This window comes from Drosophila ficusphila, unplaced genomic scaffold (genome assembly GCF_018152265.1).
Source record: "Drosophila ficusphila isolate 14025-0441.05 unplaced genomic scaffold, ASM1815226v1 contig_197, whole genome shotgun sequence".
Taxonomy (NCBI): domain Eukaryota; kingdom Metazoa; phylum Arthropoda; class Insecta; order Diptera; family Drosophilidae; genus Drosophila; species Drosophila ficusphila.
Window position 1 is genome coordinate 3484390 of NW_025064091.1, and position 24625 is coordinate 3509014.

The 24625-nt window shown below is 45.7% G+C and overlaps 2 protein-coding genes and 2 long non-coding RNA genes across 4 annotated transcripts; 1 reads left to right on the top strand and 3 right to left on the bottom strand.

The window, feature by feature from the left end:
• Nucleotides 1–4274: 4274 nt before the first annotated feature.
• On the bottom strand, nt 4275–6032 carry LOC108097438. The gene is made up of 4 exons (XR_001771779.2): nt 5761–6032; nt 5360–5529; nt 5237–5303; nt 4275–5170 (listed from the first exon to the last, which is right to left on the bottom strand). It is a non-coding gene; the product is annotated as an uncharacterized LOC108097438 (long non-coding RNA).
• A 1866-nt stretch (nt 6033–7898) lies between these two features.
• Nucleotides 7899–8363, bottom strand: LOC108097465. The gene is made up of 2 exons (XR_001771784.1): nt 8073–8363; nt 7899–8018 (listed from the first exon to the last, which is right to left on the bottom strand). It is a non-coding gene; the product is annotated as an uncharacterized LOC108097465 (long non-coding RNA).
• Nucleotides 8364–11642: 3279 nt separating this feature from the next.
• LOC108097762 (antigen 5 like allergen Cul n 1) lies at nt 11643–13091 on the top strand. Its single transcript, XM_017200282.2, has 2 exons — nt 11643–12292; nt 12579–13091. Exons 1-2 carry the CDS (start codon nt 11688–11690, stop codon nt 12880–12882), a joined length of 909 nt encoding a protein of 302 aa, XP_017055771.1. The 5' UTR covers nt 11643–11687; the 3' UTR covers nt 12883–13091.
• On the bottom strand, nt 13047–24624 carry LOC108097761 (mucin-2-like; the record flags this gene model as incomplete). Its single annotated transcript, XM_043209541.1, has 7 exons — nt 13047–13291; nt 13703–15582; nt 15826–19536; nt 19717–19911; nt 20107–22152; nt 22318–24012; nt 24100–24624. Coding segments are annotated over 7 exons (10200 nt in total), but the record flags the coding sequence as incomplete, so codon positions are not given.
• Between the last annotated feature and the right edge of the window lies 1 nt (nt 24625).

Here is a 24625-nt window from a genome sequence, read left to right on the forward strand (position 1 = left end):
ATTTTTAATAGACTGTAAATATCCTTCAACGAATGGTATAAAGAAATTTTAAAAGCAATCAACGACAAGAATGACAATTATGAGTGTGCATTGAGTGGAGGCAATTAAAAGTTTTTAAAGGCTTATTACAACCTGCAGCTGAGTTTGCATATCGAAAGTCTCAACACATCAACATCCATCAGACTCCTTTGGAAAATAAAAGCGGGCAGTTTGAGAAAAACTGATGACAGGCTGATGGTTTAAGTTGATCAGGCCCGTCATCGAACAGATTTTTACCAGTGGAAAGTCAAGACTTTTCACCCGGAATACGAATCGTCCTTGAAAGCTATTAAATGGAATTGATTTCTGAGAAAAGTGGATCAATTAAAGATTCATTAAGTTAAGTCTGGTTTTTATTTCACTTCATTACAATTTATTGGTTAACAGTAATGGATTCTATATTTTATTTGACACATATTGCAAATTTGTTTTTTTTTTCAGATTTTTTAGAGCTTTGATTTTTTAGTGTAGAGCTTATTTTAAATCCAAATTTCCTGGTTCATAAGGTTAGCAATCCTTTTTTCTTTTCGAGGGGAAATCCCATCTTACTTTTTATTTTGGCATCAAGCAGCCGTCAACAACTGCGACCAATCGCAGCTAATCAAAATCGGGTCGTGACCCGAGCCTCCGGCTGGAAAAAAGGTTTCACGGCCAAAGAAACACTTAGATAAAAACACCAGACTTTGGGATACCTGGTTTTATAAGTATATATATTATAAATAATTTTAAAATAAGCAGAAAAAGTATTAAAAGTGCTTAAATTGGTTTCACAAAATCTTTATAAATTTATATAATTTCTTGTTAATTTTTTTAAATTTAAAACAATCAAACATACCTTTCTTCTCAAAAAAGAAAAGCCCTTGTCCTTGCTTCGGCTTGTCCGTGTGTTCATGTGCTAGTCATAAATTCAAGTTTTGCCGTTTTCTATGCGACGTTTCATTAAAAATTTAGCATGAGCCACCTTCGGCAGGAGTGCGCACTTGGAGGACTGTCATCCCGCCCACAGAGCTTCCATCTAGCCGGGACTTTTGGAGGCTGTAAAGTGCGTTTGTTGGCGTTACTTTATGGCCGGAGCGCATGTAAACACGTGGCCACGTGGCGATGGGGCTACTTGCCAATCCGGAATCGTTGGATAAGGCACGGGGAATCCGGAATGGGGAGAGCGGGATGGGTGGAATCCAGGATGAGGGATGTGGACAGGAGGAGATGGACGGAAACGAAGACGGAGCAGCCGATGAAGATGGAGATGGAGATGCGGATGGAGGAGGATGGGGATGGGGTGTGGTCCCAGCTGTGCGACAACACCAACACGTAATGATTGTCCTTGTCACATACACAGGGAGAAAAAGATACAATAAAAGTACATATAAGAAGTTCCCTACTTAATATAAGTAGTCTACTTTCAGGAATACGTTGTACTTTGTGCATAAAATTCAAGCAAGCTAAAAAATCGAAAGGTCTAAATGAAGATTTTCCAAAAAATTTATGTATTTGTGATTTCTATTCACACAATGTTTTTAATTGTTCAAGAATTTTCCTTAGCAATATGCCATTGTATTTAATTCCAGAAGGCCAGTAAAAAATTACCCAAGACGCATTCTGAATGGTCACGTTTCTTATTAGGAGTATACGAGTATATTGTATTTAAAATGTTACTTGCAGTTTTGATGGCACTTTGTCCCCAGTGGAGCGAAGGAGCACAACAAGGCCCGCATAAAATTCATGCCCTTCGACAACTGCGCCTCATACATTTTTATGACTCACAGTCATATTTATAGAGTCTCTGGGAATCTGCTGCCACTTAGTGTCCCGAACTCGAAGTCGTCTCTCCCGTCTCCCGTCTCCTGGCTCCTGTCGAGGCATAAAGTCTGCCATCGGGCTAAATTAGGCACAAGGCAGAAAGGGATGGCCCCGAATAGCACGGGATAGATAGGCATCGCCGACAGTCAAGGATCAAGGACGATGGAGAGAGCGAAGGAGCGAAGGACTTGTCGAAGGACTGCATTAATTATGCTTATTTATTTAATGTCATTTGTTCATTGGCCGACGAACCGTTCGGTCGGTCGGTCGGTCGGTCGGTCGGTCGGTCGGTCGGTCGGTCGGTCGGTCGGTCGGTTGGCCGTTGTCATTATCGTTAGCATTCTGTGGGAGCATTGAAATCGGCTCAATTGAATTAATGCGCCCAATTGCATATGGAAATGCCGTAAGACCGCCGTTTTCGCCTTCGCCGGAAGAATGTGAATGTATGCGTGTTTGCGGTCTGCATTACGCGGCAACGTAAAGTGATTACGTTATGATGTGAGTGGCTTAAGCGTCAACAGCCAACAGCCAACAGCCAACACCCAACACCCAACAGCCATCAGCCAAAAGGACATTTGCTCCCCGGCGAACTATTTACGCCATGCAATCAGGATGAGCTCAAGTCGATGGCCAACTGACTTACGTTAACAATGCCGGCCATTTGCGGCGAAATGAAAGTCATGAGGCAAAAAAAATGGGCAGTTAAATTGGTATGAAAATGGGAGGATGCTATGGTAAACCCTTATTATTTTATGTGCGCAATTTCGCAATTATTCAAGAGTTTTTAATAAGTTATATTACATACTGGCCAAGGTGCATTGCTCATACGCAGTGGTGCCACTGTTATTTACAATTGTATCTTTCAAATAGTTATATTTATTTTATTTCTAGTTTTACATTTATTTTTTATTATTTATTTGTATTGTATTATTTTTAAAAGGTGAATCTATTTTTTAATACTTATTCCGCATTAAATTGCTACTCATTTAAAATATTAAGACCACTAATGCTTCTAAGCCATAATTTCATAGCAAAACACTTAATTTTATGTGCGCAATTTCGCAATTATTTAAGAGTTTTTAATAAGTTATATTACATACTGGCCAAGGTGCATTGCTCATACGCAGTGGTGCCACTGTTTTTACAATTGTATCTTTCAAATAGTTATATTTATTTTATTTCAATATTTCTTACAAATTATTTAAATTGTATTATTTATTAACACTTCTTCCGCATTAAATTGTTACTCATAAGAAATATTAAAACCACTAATGCTTTTAAACCATAAGTTAGCAGTAAAACACTTAACAGATCTCGGGGTCTTTACCTTTAGTTTAGCTTGCATTACCTTCTGCCATGATTGCACAGATTCCATCTTTGAATTTTCACCCACAATCGTAAGACCCCTGCGTTAGTTCGAAGCCGTGCAAATCGGCTAAGCCAAACACGCTCTCCTCTTTCGAATGCGGCAAAGACAAAAGCCCCCCAGAATAAAAAACGAGAAAACAACCAAACAAAACGAGGCGAAACGAGCATAAATAAAGGGCAAAATACAAGCAATATTTCAAAAAAAAAAAAAAAAGAAAAGAAAAGAAAACCAAACCACATACGTGAGAACACGAGCGAATCTTCTTCTGGGCAAAAAAAAAGGAAAGAAGGGAAAACCAGCCGGTGGAAAATATATAAATCGCCCAACGAAATCTCAGCCATTATTTGGCATTATTGAAGTAAACGAATTTCAAAATGCAAGCCATTCGAAACAAAGCAAATGTCTTTAAAATCGACCAATTTGGAATCGAGATTAAAAGGAAGTCGGCAGACGGAAGGCACAAAGTGGCAAGCAGCAAGTAGTGGATGCCAGGATTCGAGGATTCAAGGATTCGTGGTTTCGGGGACTCGAAGATTCGAGGACTCCAAGATTCGAGGGCAGGATGCGGTGCACGTCCTTGGCCAGTGTCAATAAAGCGCAACAAAGAGCTCGGCCAAGAGCAAGTCGTGTCAATATTTTGACTGTGCTTTAGCCTTGGCTCCCGTGTCTCTGTGCAAGTATTTCTATCGCAATCGGAATCGGTGCACTGTCAGAAAGTTTATGGCACAAGAAGTGCAGTAACTATTTACCTTGCTAGTTTTCTACTCAAGCATCTTAATTGCACGGTAGAGAATTTTTTTAGTTTTAGAAATTTTAATATAGACTACTTTCCATTTAAACCATAAAAAAAAATAAATAAGTAAATAGATAGAATATAGCCATAAATCTTTCAAATAAAAAGAAATACTCAAATACTATTTTCCCCAAAAACCTATTTCATAATTATACATAAAAAAAATACCTTATAACTAATATAATTAAATACTAATATTAATAATATCAAAAATTCATAGATTTATTTTCTAATGCTTTCATTTAAGTTGAAAAATAAATTAAGTCATTAATGTATCTTTATAGTTTCCACATGTTTCGTATATACTTTAATGCGATGGCTTGCTTCCTTGGACATATAACTTTACAATACTTTTTTTCGCGCAGTGCAGCAGCGTGTCTTGGGATCTCCGGTGGTCCTGCGACCGCCTTCCCCTCCGGAGGTGGCCATGCGCGTCCAGCGTCGGGAATATTGATGCCCCCGGAGCGTGCCGCTGGGAATGCCATGTGCCAGTTGACCATGTCGCAACCGAACCGAAAAGGGAACTCCAAGTGGCAAGTGGGAATGGAGGAGGTATAAAAGCCAGAAAGAGCGCCAGTCGGCGCATGTTAAACACTCGGGAGAAAGGAAAGAGAGAGCGAAAGCCGGCCAACTGCACTGGCCAAGGGGCCATGGGCCAACAGTCTGGATGTGGATCCATCTTGCGAGAGGGCCAAGAGGACATAAATTAGCGGCAGGCTGGACTTTCTCTGTTGGCCGCTAAGCACTCGTCGTCGTTGTTCTTGGCCAAAAGTTTTGCGGCTAGCTGGCTCATATTGCGGCACGCAGTTTATCATTGTGTCGGGTCGGCGTTTGACCCCTCACCCCTGACCCCTGACCTCCGCGCGAGCCAAAGGGAACCCGGAGGAGAGCGTTTACCGTAACACAACCCACAAGTTAACAGCGCACTGCTGCTGTTGCACATCACGTGACTTGCCAGCCAAATGAAATCCTTGGGAGGCGCCACATAGCGCAAAACGCTTCCGTAATTTAGTTGCCATCGCATACACGTGCGCCTCTCTCTGTGTGTGTGTGCGCGTGTGTGTTAGTGTGTGCATGTAATTACTTAATAGTCCCGTCTTCAGGAAAAACAATCCTCACTTGATCATTAAAATTAGAAAAGCAAGTCAAAAATAAATCCTTTTTTTGAGCTATAACAATAATATATAATATATAATCTTACTGATATGTTAGTTAAAAAAATCCAATAGACTTACCAAAATCTATAAAGCAATGCTAAATCTAATTTTTAATATCCGCCTTTAATTATCCTATTTTATCACTCTAAATAAAACATAAATATTTTCTATAATTCGTAACTGATTCTCTGTAATACTTACCAACATAAATTTTTCATCTTACGAATTTTATAAAATAGAAAATTTAAACATTTATCCAAAATCATGAAGTTTCTAGAACTTCTGTGTTTAAATAATTTAACGTTTGAATAACATAGAATACAAGTGTTTAACTCCTTTAACTAAATTCGAAAGTAATCCTTTTTTTTGAGCTGTTTAAAAAAAAGTATTTAATATAATTAGTAAAATGTTTGAGAAATCTAATCTGAAACCAAAAACGTTTGTCTAAGAGGGTTCAATTTATAATTTTACTCCCGAGAAAATGTAATATGTAGTAAAGTAAATTTAGAAAACCTATCCCATTTGGGATCTGTTAATACTAATTATTAATACTAATAATCTACAAGTGCGTTAGCGAAGTTTAAGAACAATTAATCAATCACCTGGTGGATCAAGCACTTGTACTTTAGTTTCCCAAGTGAGGCCGTTGCATAAATCCGATTGGATCTGTTCCCGACGGTAGATATACACTTCATTAGCTTCGTCGAGGCGACGTCTTTTATAAGGAGGCTCATCACACCATTTAATAGTGTATTGGCGGTCAAATATCTTGCATTTGCGAGACAAACCCTCACTTGGAGACTCCATCGGAATAATATTCTATGTTCTAGTTTCAAAATAGTGTTTCGTCTGGTTTGCGACGATTGAAATTAAAATGTGCAAATAGATAAATCAAGGCCTGCTGGTTTATTTACACTTTTCGTTTGGGTGCCCCCCTTTGAGTTTTGGTTTTTCAAAGGAGCGAAACAATGTAAATCAAAGTAGTCAAACTCCTCGGGCTAATGACGATGTGCAAATATCGATATAATCAACTAAATCACGGCCTGCTCATTTATTTACACTAAGTTGATAATGAAACCGCAACACGGACCCTCTCGGCCTTTCAGCCTCCGACGCCGATATTAGTTTTTAATTATGCCACATTTGATTGCATTAACTTGCCCACGCAGTTGTTTACGCAAACACGTTAAAAACAACCAAAAAAAAAAAAAAAAAAAAAAAAAACGCTGTGGCAGATGTGAGACATGAAAGTGCTGCGAAAGGCAATGAAATAAATAATAACCACAAAAATGCAATTTAATACAAATCTAATTCGAGCACATCAAACTCGCCAGCTGTCCGTGTGTAAAGTGCCCATTCCAAGCTAAATCCCGACCGTTCATGGCGATTTTTAATTGAAAGCGCGACTTTTGGGCTTTCAACCGAATACACCAACACACCCATACACACACACACCCACACACACATACACTAACCCACACAGACAGCAGCATTGGCAGCAGCAGCTGCATAAATTTCATTAGTAAACTTTTAATTAGAAAAATTTCAGCATGAATTTAATTAGTGCACACACACACACACACACACACACATATGAGCGGAGAGACAAAGCCGAGAATTAAATTTAATAAAGCGAAATGAAAATGAAATGCAGCTAGCCAACACCTGACAACTGGCTGACAATCGTAATGGCATCGTGCAAAAACAACAAGCAAAAACCCAAACACCAACAAGCGGGGGAAAAGCCAGAAAACCGCGCTGCAAAACACGCAATATTTTCGGAAAAAGCTAAAGCCAAAATGCAAAAATACCACGACTGAGCAAGATCCAAAAAATATAAAGGGCTTCTATTTCTAGCTTGGCCAAAATGGAAGCAATGGATCCTCTAAATTTGCAGTCATCATTTTTGTTTTTTTTTTTTTATTAAAAGGAAACAAAAACTAAGGGTATATTTTCACTAGCATGCATTTTTTGGGAAACTATTTCTAAATACCGCATAAAAGGATGTGTTTTAACTATTCGTTAATGAATGAACGGTTGCGTATAAGGTAGCTTAATTAAGACTGTAAATGCCAAAATATATAAACAAAGCGCACAGTGCAGAGGGAGCAAAGTTTGATAAATTTAGGAGAGAGCTGCATCGTGTATGTAATTATGCCTTGGCAGATTCGACCAACTAATTGCCAAGGTAACAACCCACGACACAAAGTCGCCATTGCAAACGTCACGTTCTGTTGCCAGCAATTATGTGGCTCACACGGACACACACACACACACAAACACACTCGCACACAAAGAGATCACAAGAGAGCCGGGTCGAAAGACACTGGACGAAATATGCTAATTGTGATGGAAGCCTTCATCGCCGGACATTAGAGAGCCAGCCAAATGCTGTGACGCAATCGTTGTGTGGCCAATATGTGCACTGGTTATGGCCAAGTTCAGAGAGGATTGCAACATAATCACACAAGACACTCCAGGGAAAATTACGTCCCAAACTTATCGAAATTTGGGTGGAAATTATTCCTTTTATTTGAAAAACTTTATTTTGTGTTCAACCACTTCAGTTTCAGATTGTAGGATCCATTAAATAATTACCAATTACATTTCTTTATCATGCATCCAACGGATTGCCAGAACTTTTTTTTCTGACTTTCAAATATAATAGGAGTAACGAAATACCAAATACGAAAAATTCAGCAGAGTCCAACGGAAACCCAAATACCCAAATTGTTCTCAATAAAAGGAGAAAATGGTTTTTATATTGTCCAACTAAGTAGCAAATAGCACACATCTTCTTTGTATTCATCCGGCTAATTAGGCGGCCCTGCAAGTCTCGCATTTAATAAAAGTACACAGTCTGAAATAAGATTTTAGCATGAGAAAAGCAGTAATAAACAATCTTGAGCCTTACCAATATTTTAAATTACTGAATCAATTGTATCGGGCGTCTCTTCAGAAATTTGTAGAGTTAGGTCACCAACGGTGTTCGACTCGATAGGTTCTAATTGCCTACATATCCAAACCCTTACTTCTTTTGAGTCTTCGAGACGAGTCCTCTTATGAGGAGACTCTTCAAGCCATTCGTTGCTATCTTCGCACTCCCAAACCCTGCCATTCTCAGACTTTTTCCCATTTAAATCCTCCATTTCACTGATGTTACAGAATTATTTGGAAAACGAAATATTCTGTAATCTCCATATGAACAGATGAATCAAGGGTCACTCATTTATTTACTCTGAAATGGCTTACTGGTTGGGTTTTTTAAACAAGAATAATAATAATAATAATAATAATAATAATAATAATAATAATAATAATAATAATAATAATAATAATAATAATAATAATAATAATAATAATAATAATAATAATAATAATAATAATAATAATAATAATTAATATTAATTAATAATTAATAAAATAATGATTCTTTTTGCAACTTTTCAAAGGAGGGGTCATAAAAAATGACAAAACATTATATGCAAAATAAACTAATGATGCAGCTTGTTAGATATGTTATTGACAAACTTAAAGAAGTATGCCACTTGTAAATCGGATAAAAATTATAAAAGATATAGGCTTAGAAGTGCTGGGATCTGGTCACTTTTCTGCAAATCCATTTTTTGCAGCTTGTTAGATATTTTAGTATACAATTTTCTGTGCACTTTTGTCACTTCTTGCTTGGCGACATTTCCATAGTTCTGGCGTGCCAATATATGATTATCGCCCAACTGGAGGTCAAATGGCGTCACGCTTAACGTGATGTACTGCCGCAATTGGTGTAATTACAGAATGAGGAAGTGCAGCGGGAGATGGCCAGCCGGGCAGCCAGCCATCCAGCAATCCAGCAATCCAGCCAGACAAAGTCTAATTATGCTGCCAATCATAACGCCTGGCGGGGTTACCCGGGCCAAAATGTATTTTCGTACACATTTTCACAGTAATTTATGTTTAGTCGCTGCTAAATTTATTGTTTTTATTTAACAACTGCAACGTTGATGTCGACGGCAATTAATCGCTGCGTGATTAATCATTTTCTATGCAAATTATATTTGTACAAACGTATGAATATCCACACGCGATCTTCTTCAACTTCAACTTCGACTTGATCTATACGATGACTGCCCAGAGATCTTTAATTACAACAGCAGTTAAGAGCCGATGTCGATGTCGATGTCGATGTCGACGAAATACGAGTACGAGAGTCTAGCCAGTTGAAATCGTGGCCATATAATAGCGATTATAGCTATTGCGGTTGCGGCTCGATTGCCGCTCACAAATCATTCATAATCATATTTTGCTAATCATATATGCAAGACAACTTCAGCTGAGTCAGCCAATAAATCCCAAGACCAATTGAATATTTTCCAGCAATTCGATTCGAAATTGTTATTGGGACTGCAATTGAATTAGGATTTCGTTGTTAAAGTGACGCACAAATTTATAGATTCAATGAATAATGGGAAAACTATAGCAAAACGAATCTTGGAAATTAACCCGACATTTCTAAAGACTTTTGCAATAGAAAGAACGTAAATACACTTATGTAACTCATAAAACTTTCCCAAATGCATAAATTAATTCTTCAACGCTTTTTAGAACAAAAGTGAATGATCGCATCGGATGAGCCGAACTTCTTAAAGAAACTCAGTGATGTGATGGAGTCAATAAAGCGAAACAACCAGCCGCATCGTAATTGGCCAATAAAAGAAGCAGCGAAATCTAGACTCTAAATCCAATGCTCCGAAGAGTCAAATACCCTGGTAGATTCATTAGAAAAATATTTCAAAACTAAAAGTCTGACAAACGTTGCTTTTTTTTTACGATCCTATCAAATGGCACGTACGAAATAAAGTAGAAAAGGTTGTAATATTATTGTAGCTCACGTAAATCATTCCCCTTTGAATTTTTTCAGACAGATAAATCATTTTTCAGGAATTTTCATTTTTGTTATCGTTGCTCTTTAAATATTTGGAATTTATTTTTATTTAGTGTACTCACTGAGAAGTTTTACTTAAAATTACTAATTGATAAGCCCCATTTAAACCAAACCTGTTGTAAGCACAATATGCAACAGCACTTACAGTTGAAATGAAAACAAGTATCAAGAACCCAAGTATTTGAAACCTGTTGGTCACGGTACGATAAAACCGTTAGAATCAAAAATAGAATTGACCCAGACTCGAATCCAGAATCAATAAAAGTCGCGAACCATTCTTTTTTGCTTTTTCGGGGATGGCCATTCGACGTCACAATGACCAAAGTCATAATTGATTTTTTTTTTTTTTTGCCTTTTCGTATTATCGGCGTTTTCGGTTTTTTGCATATTTCGCATATTGGTTTTGTTAGTGTTTTTAGTGCGAAGAACTTCAGCTGTCGAAGCTTTGTTATTTTAATTAATGCCGATTAGGTGTGAGGCACGTTTCTGTCGACGTTTCTTAAATTTCTGTATGTTCTGCCATCTTTACACCATGTTTTATATTGTTTTGCTCTTTTTTGCTGATTTGGGTTTACGACGGCTTTTTTTTGCCGATGTGTTATGTTAACGGCTTTTAGCCAGCTTAGTTTTGTAAAACCTGGCGCAAAGGCAGTAATTCCCCGAGTCAGCTACTTATCGGCAATTGCCTTGAAGCGAGCATTTTTCCCACACTGGCCGGCGGTTACTGATTATACTACTTATTTACACGGGGCCAGGCCCACAGTTTTACTAGATGAGCCGCAGCCAAACCGGTCTACCACGGATCGGCTGAAATCAGACTGGATCGGCGGATATATAGTATCGGTATGGTGGTGCAAAGTGTGCGTTGCAAAGCCGGAAGCCTCGGATGATTGGTGGGTGGTCATTCCCGGGCAAACTTATTCGTTTGTGCACTGGACAACAAAGTACACTCGTAGGAATTAATTGTTTTTTATTTAATCACATAATAATAAAAATTGTAATAAAGGTATTTATAAAACCAAATCAATCTTTAACTTTTAGTTAGTCCATTCAATTTAAACTTTACTTTAACTCATAAAAAAAAATTTTTATTTCTAATAGTTTAATTCCTAAACGGTCTTCAATTAATTGCGTTGACATTTTTTGAAATATATATAATTTTGGAACAAACTCTAAATTGCTTACCCCTATTATTTGAACCATACAAATATATTAAAAAAATTTTAAGATTGAGCATAGTCAGCTATTAATAACTAGTTTCTACCAAGCCAGGCAATTTCCACCTAATCATAACCAAGATTATACCCAGATTATCGGCTCTGGGTGATTAAGATATTATTTTAAGAATGGGCGACTGTGGGGATGTCCTCATCTTGAAGCTCCACTTGCCGCAGCGGCTAATTCCCATGGCTAATTTCTTTCTAATGAGAACCAGTTATGGACCCCGCAGCGCTGCCCAACCCTAGAGATGTGGGAAAAGCAGCGAAGCTGGCCCGATCGTCCAGTGGCTTTTTTATTCGCATTCAAGCCCATTCATAAACCCAAAGTGCTCGCGGATAGCAGCTCAGTAGCGTTTTGATCGTCGAGATGCCGAGATTGTTGAGCAAGTGCAGCGTTGCCGCTTTTTGGGCGCCTGCAGTGCTCCTTTTTGTGCTAAGTGAATTGGGAAGTTCAAACGGAGCCACCACCACCAGCACCACCACGCAATTGGGTGGCTATTGCAAGGCTTCACTGTGCGAGTTGTACAACGGAACGCATGTGGTGCACGTACCGCACACCGCCTGTGGCAATGATGGCAGCTTCTCCGCCGCCTGTGGACCGGAACCCAAGCTCCTGGAAATGAGCGAACGGCGACGACAACTTCTGCTCGACATGCACAACTTGGCCAGATCGAAGATCGCCAGCGGGGATCTGGCTGGCTATCAGAGTGCCGCCCACATGCCACTCCTGCGATGGGACAACGAACTGGAGCAGATGGCCGCCCTTCATGCGAAGCGGTGCCAGTTCGCCCACGACAAGTGCCGCAATACGCCGCGCTTCAAGTTCAGCGGCCAGAATATCGGATACTTCTGGATCGGACGGGAGTTCAAGTCGCACTCGCGGCGCATGAAGTCCTTTGTGATCAACTGGTTCCGGGAGTACCAGGATGCCAATCAGACCTTCATCGACAGATATCGACCACATCCGCAGGGGTAAGACGATCAAGTACATTTCACTTTAAAAACTTTTCATAACAAAAATAGGCGAAAAAGGAAATCAAACCGATGATACTTGATTGCATATACAATATGATTATACATACATATTATATTTTCTAAATTAATCAATTCCTTACCAAAGAATTGCCTTTTTAGTACTCATATTATTTACTTAAATACTGAAGGGTTAAAAATATCTCTTTTAAGATTTTTGTAACTTTAACTGTAAGCAGAAACTTTGAAAAATAGATTTTTAATTACATATTTTTTTTTTTGACAGCAAGAAAATTGGTCACTTTACCCTCTTGGTTTCGGATCGAGTGCATCGCGTTGGATGCGCCGGTGTTCGCTTTCTGGAGCCCAAATCGAATCGGTTCCAGTTCATGCTGACTTGCAACTACGACTACAACAACATATTCAACGAACCAATTTACCAACCCGGTCCGGCGGGCTCCAAATGCCTCCAGCATCGGATCAGCGAAAAGTTCCCTGGACTCTGCGACTGGCGTGATGCCAACAGCGACAATGAAAGTGAGGAGAGCGCCGAAGACGACAACGCCCTGGACAACAACATACCCCTGTGAAGTTCCCTGATTTCTAGGAATAGGAAACAATACTCGTACTCGTACTCTGAACAGCACAGCCACCTGGAAAAAGTTACAAACCATAAATTTTTTTTTCGTAGTGCTTAGGCCATTTAAGAATCTTTAAAGAAATTATGCATTTTTGTTATGCAAGCTGTAGGATCTACGGTTGTTGAGTGTTTATTAGAATACAAATGTACATGAACTAATTTCAAAAAGCTTATCAATACTATAGGAATATTTTGAGATCCGAGTCTCGTACTAAACATCGGTCGTGGTTGATGGTAATGGCGAACCAGATACCACATCAAATATATTGAACGGTGGAAGAGTTTCGGTCGTGCTACCAGACTCAGTAGACGTCCTCTTGGTTGTGGGCCTAATGGTTGTTGTCCTTTGTGAAGTTCTCCTCGTAGTTGATTTCAGAGTTGTCGGTCTGGCTGAAGTTCGCTCTGTGGGCTTCAAGGTTGTGGGCTTCACAGAGGTTCGCTCAGTTGGTTTCAGAGTTGTCGGTTTGGCTGAGGTTCCCTCTGTGGGCTTTGAAGTGGTTGCCTCAGTTGGTTTCAGAGTTGTCGGTTTGGCCGAGGTTCCGTCTGTGGGCTTCACACTGGTTGCCTCAGTTGGTTTCTGAGTTGTCGGTTTGGCCGAGGTTCCCTCTGTGGGCTTCAAAGTTGTGGGCTTCACACTGGTTGCCTCAGTTGGTTTCAGAGTTGTCGGTTTGGCCGAGGTTCCCTCTGTAGGCTTCAAAGTTGTGGGCTTCACACTGGTTGCCTCAGTTGGTTTGAGAGTTGTCGGTTTGGCCGAGGTTCCCTTTGTGGGCTTTGAAGTGGTAGCCTCAGTTGGTTTCAGAGTTGTCGGTTTGGCCGAGGTTCCCTCTGTGGGCTTCAAAGTTGTGGGCTTCACACTGGTTGCCTCAGTTGGTTTCAGAGTTGTCGGTTTGGCCGAGGTTCCTTCTGTGGGCTTCAAAGTTGTGGGCTTCACACTGGTTGCCTCAGTTGGTTTCTGAGTTGTCGGTTTGGCCGAGGTTCCCTCTGTGGGCTTCAAAGTTGTGGGCTTCACACTGGTTGCCTCAGTTGGTTTCAGAGTTGTCGGTTTGGCCGAGGTTCCTTCTGTGGGCTTCAAAGTTGTGGGCTTCACACTGGTTGCCTCAGTTGGTTTCTGAGTTGTCGGTTTGGCCGAGGTTCCCTCTGTGGGCTTCAAAGTTGTGGGCTTCACACTGGTTGCCTCAGTTGGTTTCAGAGTTGTCGGTTTGGCCGAGGTTCCCTCTGTGGGCTTTGAAGTGGTTGCCTTAGTTGGTTTCTGAGTTGTCGGTTTGGCCGAGGTTCCCTCTGTGGGCTTCAAAGTTGTGGGCTTCACACTGGTTGCCTCAGTTGGTTTCAGAGTTGTCGGTTTGGCCGAGGTTCCCTCTGTGGGCTTCAAAGTTGTGGGCTTCACACTGGTTGCCTCAGTTGGTTTCAGAGTTGTCGGTTTGGCCGAGGTTCCCTCTGTGGGCTTCAAAGTTGTGGGCTTCACACTGGTTGCCTCAGTTGGTTTCAGAGTTGTCGGTTTGGCCGAGGTTCCCTCTGTGGGCTTCAAAGTTGTGGGCTTCACACTGGTTTCCTCAGTTGGTTTCAGAGTTGTCGGTTTGGCCGAGGTTCCCTCTGTGGGCTTCAAAGTTGTGGGCTTCACACTGGTTGCCTCAGTTGGTTTCAGAGTTGTCGGTTTGGCCGAGGTTCCTTCTGTGGGCTTCAAAGTTGTGGGCTTCACACTGGTTGCCTCAGTTGGTTTCAAAGTTGTCGGTTTGGCCGAGGTTCCCTCTGTGGGCTTTGAAGTGGTTGCCTCAGTTGGTTTCAGAGTTGTCGGTTTGGCCGAGGTTCCTTCTGTGGGCTTCAAAGTTGTGGGCTTCACACTGGTTGCCTCAGTTGGTTTCAGAGTTGTCGGTTTGGCCGAGGTTCCCTCTGTGGGCTTCAAAGTTGTGGGCTTCACACTGGTTGCCTCAGTTGGTTTCAGAGTTGTCGGTTTGGCCGAGGTTCCCTCTGTGGGCTTCAAAGTTGTGGGCTTCACACTGGTTGCCTCAGTTGGTTTCAGAGTTGTCGGTTTGGCCGAGGTTCCCTCTGTGGGCTTCAAAGTTGTGGGCTTCACACTGGTTGCCTCAGTTGGTTTCAGAGTTGTCGGTTTGGCCGAGGTTCCCTCTGTGGGCTTCAAAGTTGTGGGCTTCACACTGGTTGCCTCAGTTGGTTTCAGAGTTGTCGGTTTGGCCGAGGTTCCCTCTGTGGGCTTTGAAGTGGTAGCCTCAGTTGGTTTCAGAGTTGTCGGTTTGGCCGAGGTTCCCTCTGTGGGCTTCAAAGTTGTGGGCTTCACACTGGTTGCCTCAGTTGGTTTCAGAGTTGTCGGTTTGGCCGAGGTTCCCTCTGTGGGCTTCAAAGTTGTGGGCTTCACACTGGTTGCCTCAGTTGGTTTCAGAGTTGTCGGTTTGGCCGAGGTTCCCTCTGTGGGCTTCAAAGTTGTGGGCTTCACACTGGTTGCCTCAGTTGGTTTCAGAGTTGTCGGTTTGGCCGAGGTTCCCTCTGTGGGCTTCAAAGTTGTGGGCTTCACACTGGTTGCCTCAGTTGGTTTCAGAGTTGTCGGTTTGGCCGAGGTTCCCTCTGTGGGCTTCAAAGTTGTGGGCTTCTCACTGGTTGCCTCAGTTGGTTTCAGAGTTGTCGGTTTGGCCGAGGTTCCCTCTGTGGGCTTTGAAGTGGTAGCCTCAGTTGGTTTCAGAGTTGTCGGTTTGGCCGAGGTTCCCTCTGTGGGCTTCAAAGTTGTGGGCTTCACACTGGTTGCCTCAGTTGGTTTCAGAGTTGTCGGTTTGGCCGAGGTTCCCTCTGTGGGCTTCAAAGTTGTGGGCTTCACACTGGTTGCCTCAGTTGGTTTCAGAGTTGTCGGTTTGGCCGAGGTTCCCTCTGTGGGCTTTGAAGTGGTTGCCTCAGTTGGTTTCTGAGTTGTCGGTTTGGCCGAGGTTCCCTCTGTGGGCTTCAAAGTTGTGGGCTTCACACTGGTTGCCTCAGTTGGTTTCAGAGTTGTCGGTTTGGCCGAGGTTCCCTCTGTGGGCTTCAAAGTTGTGGGCTTCACACTGGTTGCCTCAGTTGGTTTCAGAGTTGTCGGTTTGGCCGAGGTTCCCTCTGTGGGCTTCAAAGTTGTGGGCTTCACACTGGTTGCCTCAGTTGGTTTCAGAGTTGTCGGTTTGGCCGAGGTTCCCTCTGTGGGCTTTGAAGTGGTAGCCTCAGTTGGTTTCAGAGTTGTCGGTTTGGCCGAGGTTCCCTCTGTGGGCTTCAAAGTTGTGGGCTTCACACTGGTTGCCTCAGTTGGTTTCAGAGTTGTCGGTTTGGCCGAGGTTCCCTCTGTGGGCTTCAAAGTTGTGGGCTTCACACTGGTTGCCTCAGTTGGTTTCAGAGTTGTCGGTTTGGCCGAGGTTCCCTCTGTGGGCTTCAAAGTTGTGGGCTTCACACTGGTTGCCTCAGTTGGTTTCAGAGTTGTCGGTTTGGCCGAGGTTCCCTCTGTGGGCTTCAAAGTTGTGGGCTTCACACTGGTTGCCTCAGTTGGTTTCAGAGTTGTCGGTTTGGCCGAGGTTCCCTCTGTGGGCTTCAAAGTTGTGGGCTTCACACTGGTTGCCTCAGTTGGTTTCAGAGTTGTCGGTTTGGCCGAGGTTCCCTCTGTGGGCTTCAAAGTTGTGGGCTTCACACTGGTTGCCTCAGTTGGTTTCAGAGTTGTCGGTTTGGCCGAGGTTCCCTCTGTGGGCTTCAAAGTTGTGGGCTTCACACTGGTTGCCTCAGTTGGTTTCAGAGTTGTCGGTTTGGCCGAGGTTCCCTCTGTGGGCTTCAAAGTTGTGGGCTTCACACTGGTTGCCTCAGTTGGTTTCAGAGTTGTCGGTTTGGCCGAGGTTCCTTCTGTGGGCTTCAAAGTTGTGGGCTTCACACTGGTTGCCTCAGTTGGTCTCAGGGTTGTCGGTTTGGCCGAGGTTCCCTCTGTGGGCTTCAAAGTTGTGGGCTTCACACTGGTTGCCTCAGTTGGTTTCAGAGTTGTCGGTTTGGCCGAGGTTCCCTCTGTGGGCTTCAAAGTTGTGGGCTTCACACTGGTTGCCTCAGTTGGTTTGAGAGTTGTCGGTTTGGCAGAGGTTCCCTCTGTGGGCTTTGAAGTGGTAGCCTCAGTTGGTTTGAGAGTTGTCGGTTTGGCCGAGGTTCCCTCTGTGGGCTTCAAAGTTGTGGGCTTCACACTGGTTGCCTCAGTTGGTTTCAGAGTTGTCGGTTTGGCCGTGGTTCCCTCTGTGGGCTTCACACTGGTTGCCTCAGTTGGTTTCAGAGTTGTCGGTTTGGCCGAGGTTCCCTCTGTGGGCTTCAAAGTTGTGGGCTTCACACTGGTTGCCTCAGTTGGTTTGAGAGTTGTCGGTTTGGCCGAGGTTCCCTCTGTGGGCTTCAAAGTTGTGGGCTTCACACTGGTTGCCTCAGTTGGTTTCAGAGTTGTCGGTTTGGCCGAGGTTCCCTCTGTGGGCTTTGAAGTGGTAGCCTCAGTTGGTTTCAGAGTTGTCGGTTTGGCCGAGGTTCCCTCTGTGGGCTTCAAAGTTGTGGGCTTCACACTGGTTGCCTCAGTTGGTTTCAGAGTTGTCGGTTTGGCCGAGGTTCCCTCTGTGGGCTTTGAAGTGGTTGCCTCAGTTGGTTTCAGAGTTGTCGGTTTGGCCGAGGTTCCGTCTGTGGGCTTCAAAGTTGTGGGCTTCACACTGGTTGCCTCAGTTGGTTTCAGAGTTGTCGGTTTGGCCGAGGTTCCCTCTGTGGGCTTCAAAGTTGTGGGCTTCACACTGGTTGCCTCAGTTGGTTTCAGAGTTGTCGGTTTGGCCGAGGTTCCCTCTGTGGGCTTTGAAGTGGTTGCCTCAGTTGGTCTCAGAGTTGTCGGTTTGGCCGAGGTTCCCTCTGTGGGCTTTAAAGTTGTGGGCTTCACACTGGTTGCCTCAGTTGGTTTCAGAGTTGTCGGTTTGGCCGAGGTTCCTTCTGTGGGCTTCAAAGTTGTGGGCTTCACACTGGTTGCCTCAGTTGGTTTCAGAGTTGTCGGTTTGGCCGAGGTTCCCCCTGTGGGCTTCAAAGTTGTGGGCTTCACACTGGTTGCCTCAGTTGGTTTCAGAGTTGTCGGTTTGGCCGAGGTTCCCTCTGTGGGCTTCAAAGTTGTGGGCTTCACACTGGTTGCCTCAGTTGGTTTCAGAGTTGTCGGTTTGGCCGAGGTTCCCTCTGTGGGCTTCAAAGTTGTGGGCTTCACACTGGTTGCCTCAGTTGGTTTCAGAGTTGTCGGTTTGGCCGAGGTTCCCTCTGTGGGCTTCAAAGTTGTGGGCTTCACACTGGTTGCCTCAGTTGGTTTCAGAGTTGTCGGTTTGGCCGAGGTTCCCTCTGTGGGCTTTGAAGTGGTAGCCTCCGTTGGTTTCAGAGTTGTCGGTTTGGCCGAGGTTCCCTCTGTGGGCTTCAAAGTTGTGGGCTTCACACTGGTTGCCTCAGTTGGTTTCAGAGTTGTCGGTTTGGCCGAGGTTCCCTCTGTGGGCTTCAAAGTTGTGGGCTTCACACTGGTTGCCTCAGTTGGTTTCAGAGTTGTCGGTTTGGCCGAGGTTCCCTCTGTGGGCTTCAAAGTTGTGGGCTTCACACTGGTTGCCTCAGTTGGTTTCAGAGTTGTCGGTTTGGCCGAGGTTCCCTCTGTGGGCTTCAAAGTTGTGGGCTTCACACTGGTTGCCTCAGTTGGTTTCAGAGTTGTCGGTTTGGCCGAGGTTCCCTCTGTGGGCTTCAAAGTTGTGGGCTTCACACTGGTTGCCTCAGTTGGTTTCAGAGTTGTCGGTTTGGCCGAGGTTCCTTCTGTGGGCTTCAAAGTTGTGGGCTTCACACTGGTTGCCTCAGTTGGTCTCAGGGTTGTCGGTTTGGCCGAGGTTCCCTCTGTGGGCTTCAAAGTTGTGGGCTTCACACTGGTTGCCTCAGTTGGTTTCAGAGTTGTCGGTTTGGCCGAGGTTCCCTCTGTGGGCTTCAAAGTTGTGGGCTTCACACTGGTTGCCTCAGTTGGTTTGAGAGTTGTCGGTTTGGCAGAGGTTCCCTCTGTGGGCTTTGAAGTGGTAGCCTCAGTTGGTTTGAGAGTTGTCGGTTTGGCCGAGGTTCCCTCTGTGGGCTTCAAAGTTGTGGGCTTCACACTGGTTGCCTCAGTTGGTTTCAGAGTTGTCGGTTTGGCCGAGGTTCCCTCTGTGGGCTTCAAAGTTGTGGGCTTCACACTGGTTGCCTCAGTTGGTTTCAGAGTTGTCGGTTTGGCCGAGGTTCCCTCTGTGGGCTTTGAAGTGGTTGCCTCAGTTGGTTTCAGAGTTGTCGGTTTGGCCGAGGTTCCCTCTGTGGGCTTCAAAGTTGTGGGCTTCACACTGGTTGCCTCAGTTGGTTTCAGAGTTGTCGGTTTGGCCGAGGTTCCCTCTGTGGGCTTTGAAGTGGTTGCCTCAGTTGGTCTCAGAGTTGTCGGTTTGGCCGAGGTTCCCTCTGTGGGCTTTAAAGTTGTGGGCTTCACACTGGTTGCCTCAGTTGGTTTCAGAGTTGTCGGTTTGGCCGAGGTTCCTTCTGTGGGCTTCAAAGTTGTGGGCTTCACACTGGTTGCCTCAGTTGGTTTCAGAGTTGTCGGTTTGGCCGAGGTTCCCTCTGTGGGCTTTGAAGTGGTTGCCTCAGTTGGTTTCTGAGTTGTCGGTTTGGCCGAGGTTCCCTCTGTGGGCTTCAAAGTTGTGGGCTTCACACTGGTTGCCGCAGTTGGTTTCAGAGTTGTCGGTTTGGCCGAGGTTCCCTCTGTGGGCTTCGAAGTTGTGGGCTTCACACTGGTTGCCTCAGTTGGTTTCAGAGTTGTCGGTTTGGCCGAGGTTCCCTCTGTGGGCTTCAAAGTTGTGGGCTTCACACTGGTTGCCTCAGTTGGTTTCAGAGTTGTCGGTTTGGCCGAGGTTCCCTCTGTGGGCTTCAAAGTTGTGGGCTTCACACTGGTTGCCTCAGTTGGTTTCAGAGTTGTCGGTTTGGCCGAGGTTCCCTCTGTGGGCTTCGAAGTTGTGGGCTTCACACTGGTTGCCTCAGTTGGTTTCAGAGTTGTCGGTTTGGCCGAGGTTCCCTCTGTGGGCTTCACACTGGTTGCCTCAGTTGGTTTCAGAGTTGTCGGTTTGGCCGAGGTTCCCTCTGTGGGCTTCAAAGTTGTGGGCTTCAAAGTTGTGGGCTTCACACTGGTTGCCTCAGTTGGTTTCAGAGTTGTCGGTTTGGCCGAGGTTCCCTCCGTGGGCTTCAAAGTTGTGGGCTTCACACTGGTTGCCTCAGTTGGTTTCAGAGTTGTCGGTTTGGCCGAGGTTCCCTCTGTGGGCTTTGAAGTGGTTGCCTCAGTTGGTTTCAGAGTTGTCGGTTTGGCCGAGGTTCCTTCTGTGGGCTTCAAAGTTGTGGGCTTCACACTGGTTGCCTCAGTTGGTTTCAGAGTTGTCGGTTTGGCCGAGGTTCCCTCTGTGGGCTTTGAAGTGGTTGCCTCAGTTGGTTTCAGAGTTGTCGGTTTGGCCGAGGTTTCCTCTGTGGGCTTCAAAGTTGTGGGCTTCACACTGGTTGCCTCAGTTGGTTTCAGAGTTGTCGGTTTGGCCGAGGTTCCCTCTGTGGGCTTCAAAGTTGTGGGCTTCACACTGGTTGCCTCAGTTGGTTTCAGAGTTGTCGGTTTGGCCGAGGTTCCCTCTGTGGGCTTCAAAGTTGTGGGCTTCACACTGGTTGCCTCAGTTGGTTTCAGAGTTGTCGGTTTGGCCGAGGTTCCCTCTGTGGGCTTTGAAGTGGTTGCCTCAGTTGGTTTCAGAGTTGTCGGTTTGGCCGAGGTCCCTTCTGTGGGCTTCAAAGTTGTGGGCTTCACACTGGTTGCCTCAGTTGGTTTCAGAGTTGTCGGTTTGGCCGAGGTTCCCTCTGTGGGCTTCAAAGTTGTGGGCTTCACACTGGTTGCCTCAGTTGGTTTCAGAGTTGTCGGTTTGGCCGAGGTTCCCTCTGTGGGCTTTGAAGTGGTTGCCTCAGTTGGTTTCAGAGTTGTCGGTTTGGCCGAGGTTCCCTCTGTGGGCTTCAAAGTTGTGGGCTTCACACTGGTTGCCTCAGTTGGTTTCAGAGTTGTCGGTTTGGCCGAGGTTCCCTCTGTGGGCTTCAAAGTTGTGGGCTTCACACTGGTTGCCTCAGTTGGTTTCAGAGTTGTCGGTTTGGCCGAGGTTCCCTCTGTGGGCTTTGAAGTGGTTGCCTCAGTTGGTTTGAGAGTTGTCGGTTTGGCCGAGGTTCCCTCTGTGGGCTTCAAAGTTGTGGGCTTCACACTGGTTGCCTCAGTTGGTTTCAGAGTTGTCGGTTTGGCCGAGGTTCCCTCTGTGGGCTTCAAAGTTGTGGGCTTCACACTGGTTGCCGCAGTTGGTTTCAGAGTTGTCGGTTTGGCCGAGGTTCCCTCTGTGGGCTTCAAAGTTGTGGGCTTCACACTGGTTGCCTCAGTTGGTTTCAGAGTTGTCGGTTTGGCCGAGGTTCCCTCTGTGGGCTTCAAAGTTGTGGGCTTCACACTGGTTTCCTCAGTTGGTTTCAGAGTTGTCGGTTTGGCCGAGGTTCCCTCTGTGGGCTTCAAAGTTGTGGGCTTCACACTGGTTGCCTCAGTTGGTTTCAGAGTTGTCGGTTTGGCCGAGGTTCCCTCTGTGGGCTTTGAAGTGGTTGCCTCAGTTGGTTTCAGAGTTGTCGGTTTGGCCGAGGTTCCCTCTGTGGGCTTCAAAGTTGTGGGCTTCACACTGGTTGCCTCAGTTGGTTTCAGAGTTGTCGGTTTGGCCGAGGTTCCCTCTGTGGGCTTCAAAGTTGTGGGCTTCACACTGGTTGCCGCAGTTGGTTTCAGAGTTGTCGGTTTGGCCGAGGTTCCCTCTGTGGGCTTCAAAGTTGTGGGCTTCACACTGGTTGCCTCAGTTGGTTTCAGAGTTGTCGGTTTGGCCGAGGTTCCCTCCGTGGGCTTTAAAGTTGTGGGCTTCACACTGGTTGGTTTCAGAGTTGTCGGTTTGGCCGAGGTTCCTTCTGTGGGCTTCAAAGTTGTGGGCTTCACACTGGTTGCCTCAGTTGGTTTCAGAGTTGTCGGTTTGGCCGAGGTTCCCTCTGTGGGCTTCAAAGTTGTGGGCTTCACACTGGTTGCCTCAGTTGGTTTCAGAGTTGTCGGTTTGGCCGAGGTTCCCTCTGTGGGCTTCAAAGTTGTGGGCTTCACACTGGTTGCCTCAGTTGGTTTCAGAGTTGTCGGTTTGGCCGAGGTTCCCTCTGTGGGCTTCACACTGGTTGCCTCAGTTGGTTTTAGAGTTGTCGGTTTGGCCGAGGTTCCCTCCGTGGGCTTCAAAGTTGTGGGCTTCACACTGGTTGCCTCAGTTGGTTTCAGAGTTGTCGGTTTGGCCGAGGTTCCCTCTGTGGGCTTTGAAGTGGTTGCCTCAGTTGGTTTCAGAGTTGTCGGTTTGGCCGAGGTTCCTTCTGTGGGCTTCAAAGTTGTGGGCTTCACACTGGTTGCCTCAGTTGGTTTCAGAGTTGTCGGTTTGGCCGAGGTTTCCTCTGTGGGCTTTAAAGTTGTGGGCTTCACACTGGTTGCCTCAGTTGGTTTCAGAGTTGTCGGTTTGGCCGAGGTTCCCTCTGTGGGCTTCAAAGTTGTGGGCTTCACACTGGTTGCCTCAGTTGGTTTCAGAGTTGTCGGTTTGGCTGAGGTTCCCTCTGTGGGCTTCAACGTTGTGGGCTTCACACTGGTTGCCTCAGTTGGTTTCAGAGTGGTCGGTTTGGCCGAGGTTCCCTCTGTGGGCTTCAAAGTTGTGGGCTTCACACTGGTTGCCTCAGTTGGTTTCAGAGTTGTCGGTTTGGCCGAGGTTCCCTCTGTGGGCTTCAAAGTTGTGGGCTTCACACTGGTTGCCTCAGTTGGTTTCAGAGTTGTCGGCTTGGCCGAGGTTCCCTCTGTGGGCTTTGAAGTTGTGGGCTTTGAAGTGGTTGCCTCAGTTGGTTTCAGAGTTGTCGGTTTGGCCGAGGTTCCCTCTGTGGGCTTCAAAGTTGTGGGCTTCACACTGGTTGCCTCAGTTGGTTTCAGAGTTGTCGGCTTGGCCGAGGTTCCCTCTGTGGGCTTTGAAGTGGTTGCCTCAGTTGGTTTCAGAGTTGTCGGTTTGGCCGAGGTTCCCTCTGTGGGCTTCAAAGTTGTGGGCTTCACACTGGTTGCCTCAGTTGGTTTCAGAGTTGTCGGTTTGGCCGAGGTTCCCTCTGTGGGCTTCAAAGTTGTAGGCTTCACACTGGTTGCCTCAGTTGGTTTTAGAGTTGTCGGTTTGGCCGAGGTTCCCTCTGTGGGCTTCAAAGTTGTGGGCTTCACACTGGTTGCCTCAGTTGGTTTCAGAGTTGTCGGTTTGGCCGAGGTTCCCTCCGTGGGCTTTAAAGTTGTGGGCTTCACACTGGTTGCCTCAGTTGGTTTTTGAGTTGTCGGTTTGGCCGAGGTTCCTTCTGTGGGCTTCACACTGGTTGCCTCAGTTGGTTTCAGAGTTGTCGGTTTGGCCGAGGTTCCCTCTGTGGGCTTTGAAGTGGTTGCCTCAGTTGGTTTCAAAGTTGTCGGTTTGGCCGAGGTTCCCTCTGTGGGCTTCAAAGTTGTGGGCTTCACACTGGTTGCCTCAGTTGGTTTCAAAGTTGTCGGTTTGGCCGAGGTTCCCTCTGTGGGCTTTGAAGTGGTTGCCTCAGTTGGTTTCAGAGTTGTCGGTTTGGCCGAGGTTCCCTCTGTGGGCTTCAAAGTTGTGGGCTTCACACTGGTTGCCTCAGTTGGTTTCAGAGTTGTCGGTTTGGCCGAGGTTCCCTCTGTGGGCTTCAAAGTTGTGGGCTTCACACTGGTTGCCTCAGTTGGTTTCAGAGTTGTCGGTTTGGCCGAGGTTCCCTCTGTGGGCTTCAAAGTTGTGGGCTTCACACTGGTTGCTTCAGTTGGTTTCAGAGTGGTCGGTTTGGCCGAGGTTCCCTCTGTGGGCTTCAAAGTTGTGGGCTTCACACTGGTTGCCTCAGTTGGTTTCAGAGTTGTCGGTTTGGCCGAGGTTCCCTCTGTGGGCTTCAAAGTTGTGGGCTTCACACTGGTTGCCTCAGTTGGTTTCAGAGTTGTCGGTTTGGCCGAGGTTCCCTCTGTGGGCTTCACACTGGTTGCCTCAGTTGGTTTCAGAGTTGTCGGTTTGGCCGAGGTTCCCTCTGTGGGCTTTGAAGTGGTTGCCTCAGTTGGTTTCAGAGTTGTCGGTTTGGCCGAGGTTCCCTCTGTGGGCTTCAAAGTTGTGGGCTTCACACTGGTTGCCTCAGTTGGTTTCAGAGTTGTCGGTTTGGCCGAGGTTCCCTCTGTGGGCTTCAAAGTTGTGGGCTTCACACTGGTTGCCTCAGTTGGTTTCAGAGTTGTCGGTTTGGCCGAGGTTCCCTCTGTGGGCTTCAAAGTTGTGGGCTTCACACTGGTTGCCTCAGTTGGTTTCAGAGTTGTCGGTTTGGCCGAGGTTCCCTCTGTGGGTTTCAAAGTTGTGGGCTTCACACTGGTTGCCTCAGTTGGTTTCAGAGTTGTCGGTTTGGCCGAGGTTCCCTCCGTGGGCTTTAAAGTTGTGGGCTTCACACTGGTTGCCTCAGTTGGTTTCAGAGTTGTCGGTTTGGCCGAGGTTCCTTCTGTGGGCTTCAAAGTTGTGGGCTTCACACTGGTTGCCTCAGTTGGTTTCAGACTTGTCGGTTTGGCCGAGGTTCCCTCTGTGGGCTTTGAAGTG

What these genes read in the sequence shown, in the direction of transcription:
- LOC108097762 (XM_017200282.2), top strand. Translation starts at nt 11,688, where the DNA reads ATGCCGAGATTGTTGAGCAAGTGCAGCGTTGCCGCTTTTTGGGCGCCT. An exon ending in TATCGACCACATCCGCAGGG is followed by an intron (nt 12,293 to 12,578) that starts GTAAGACGATCA and finishes TTTTTTTGACAG; the next exon opens with CAAGAAAATTGGTCACTTTA.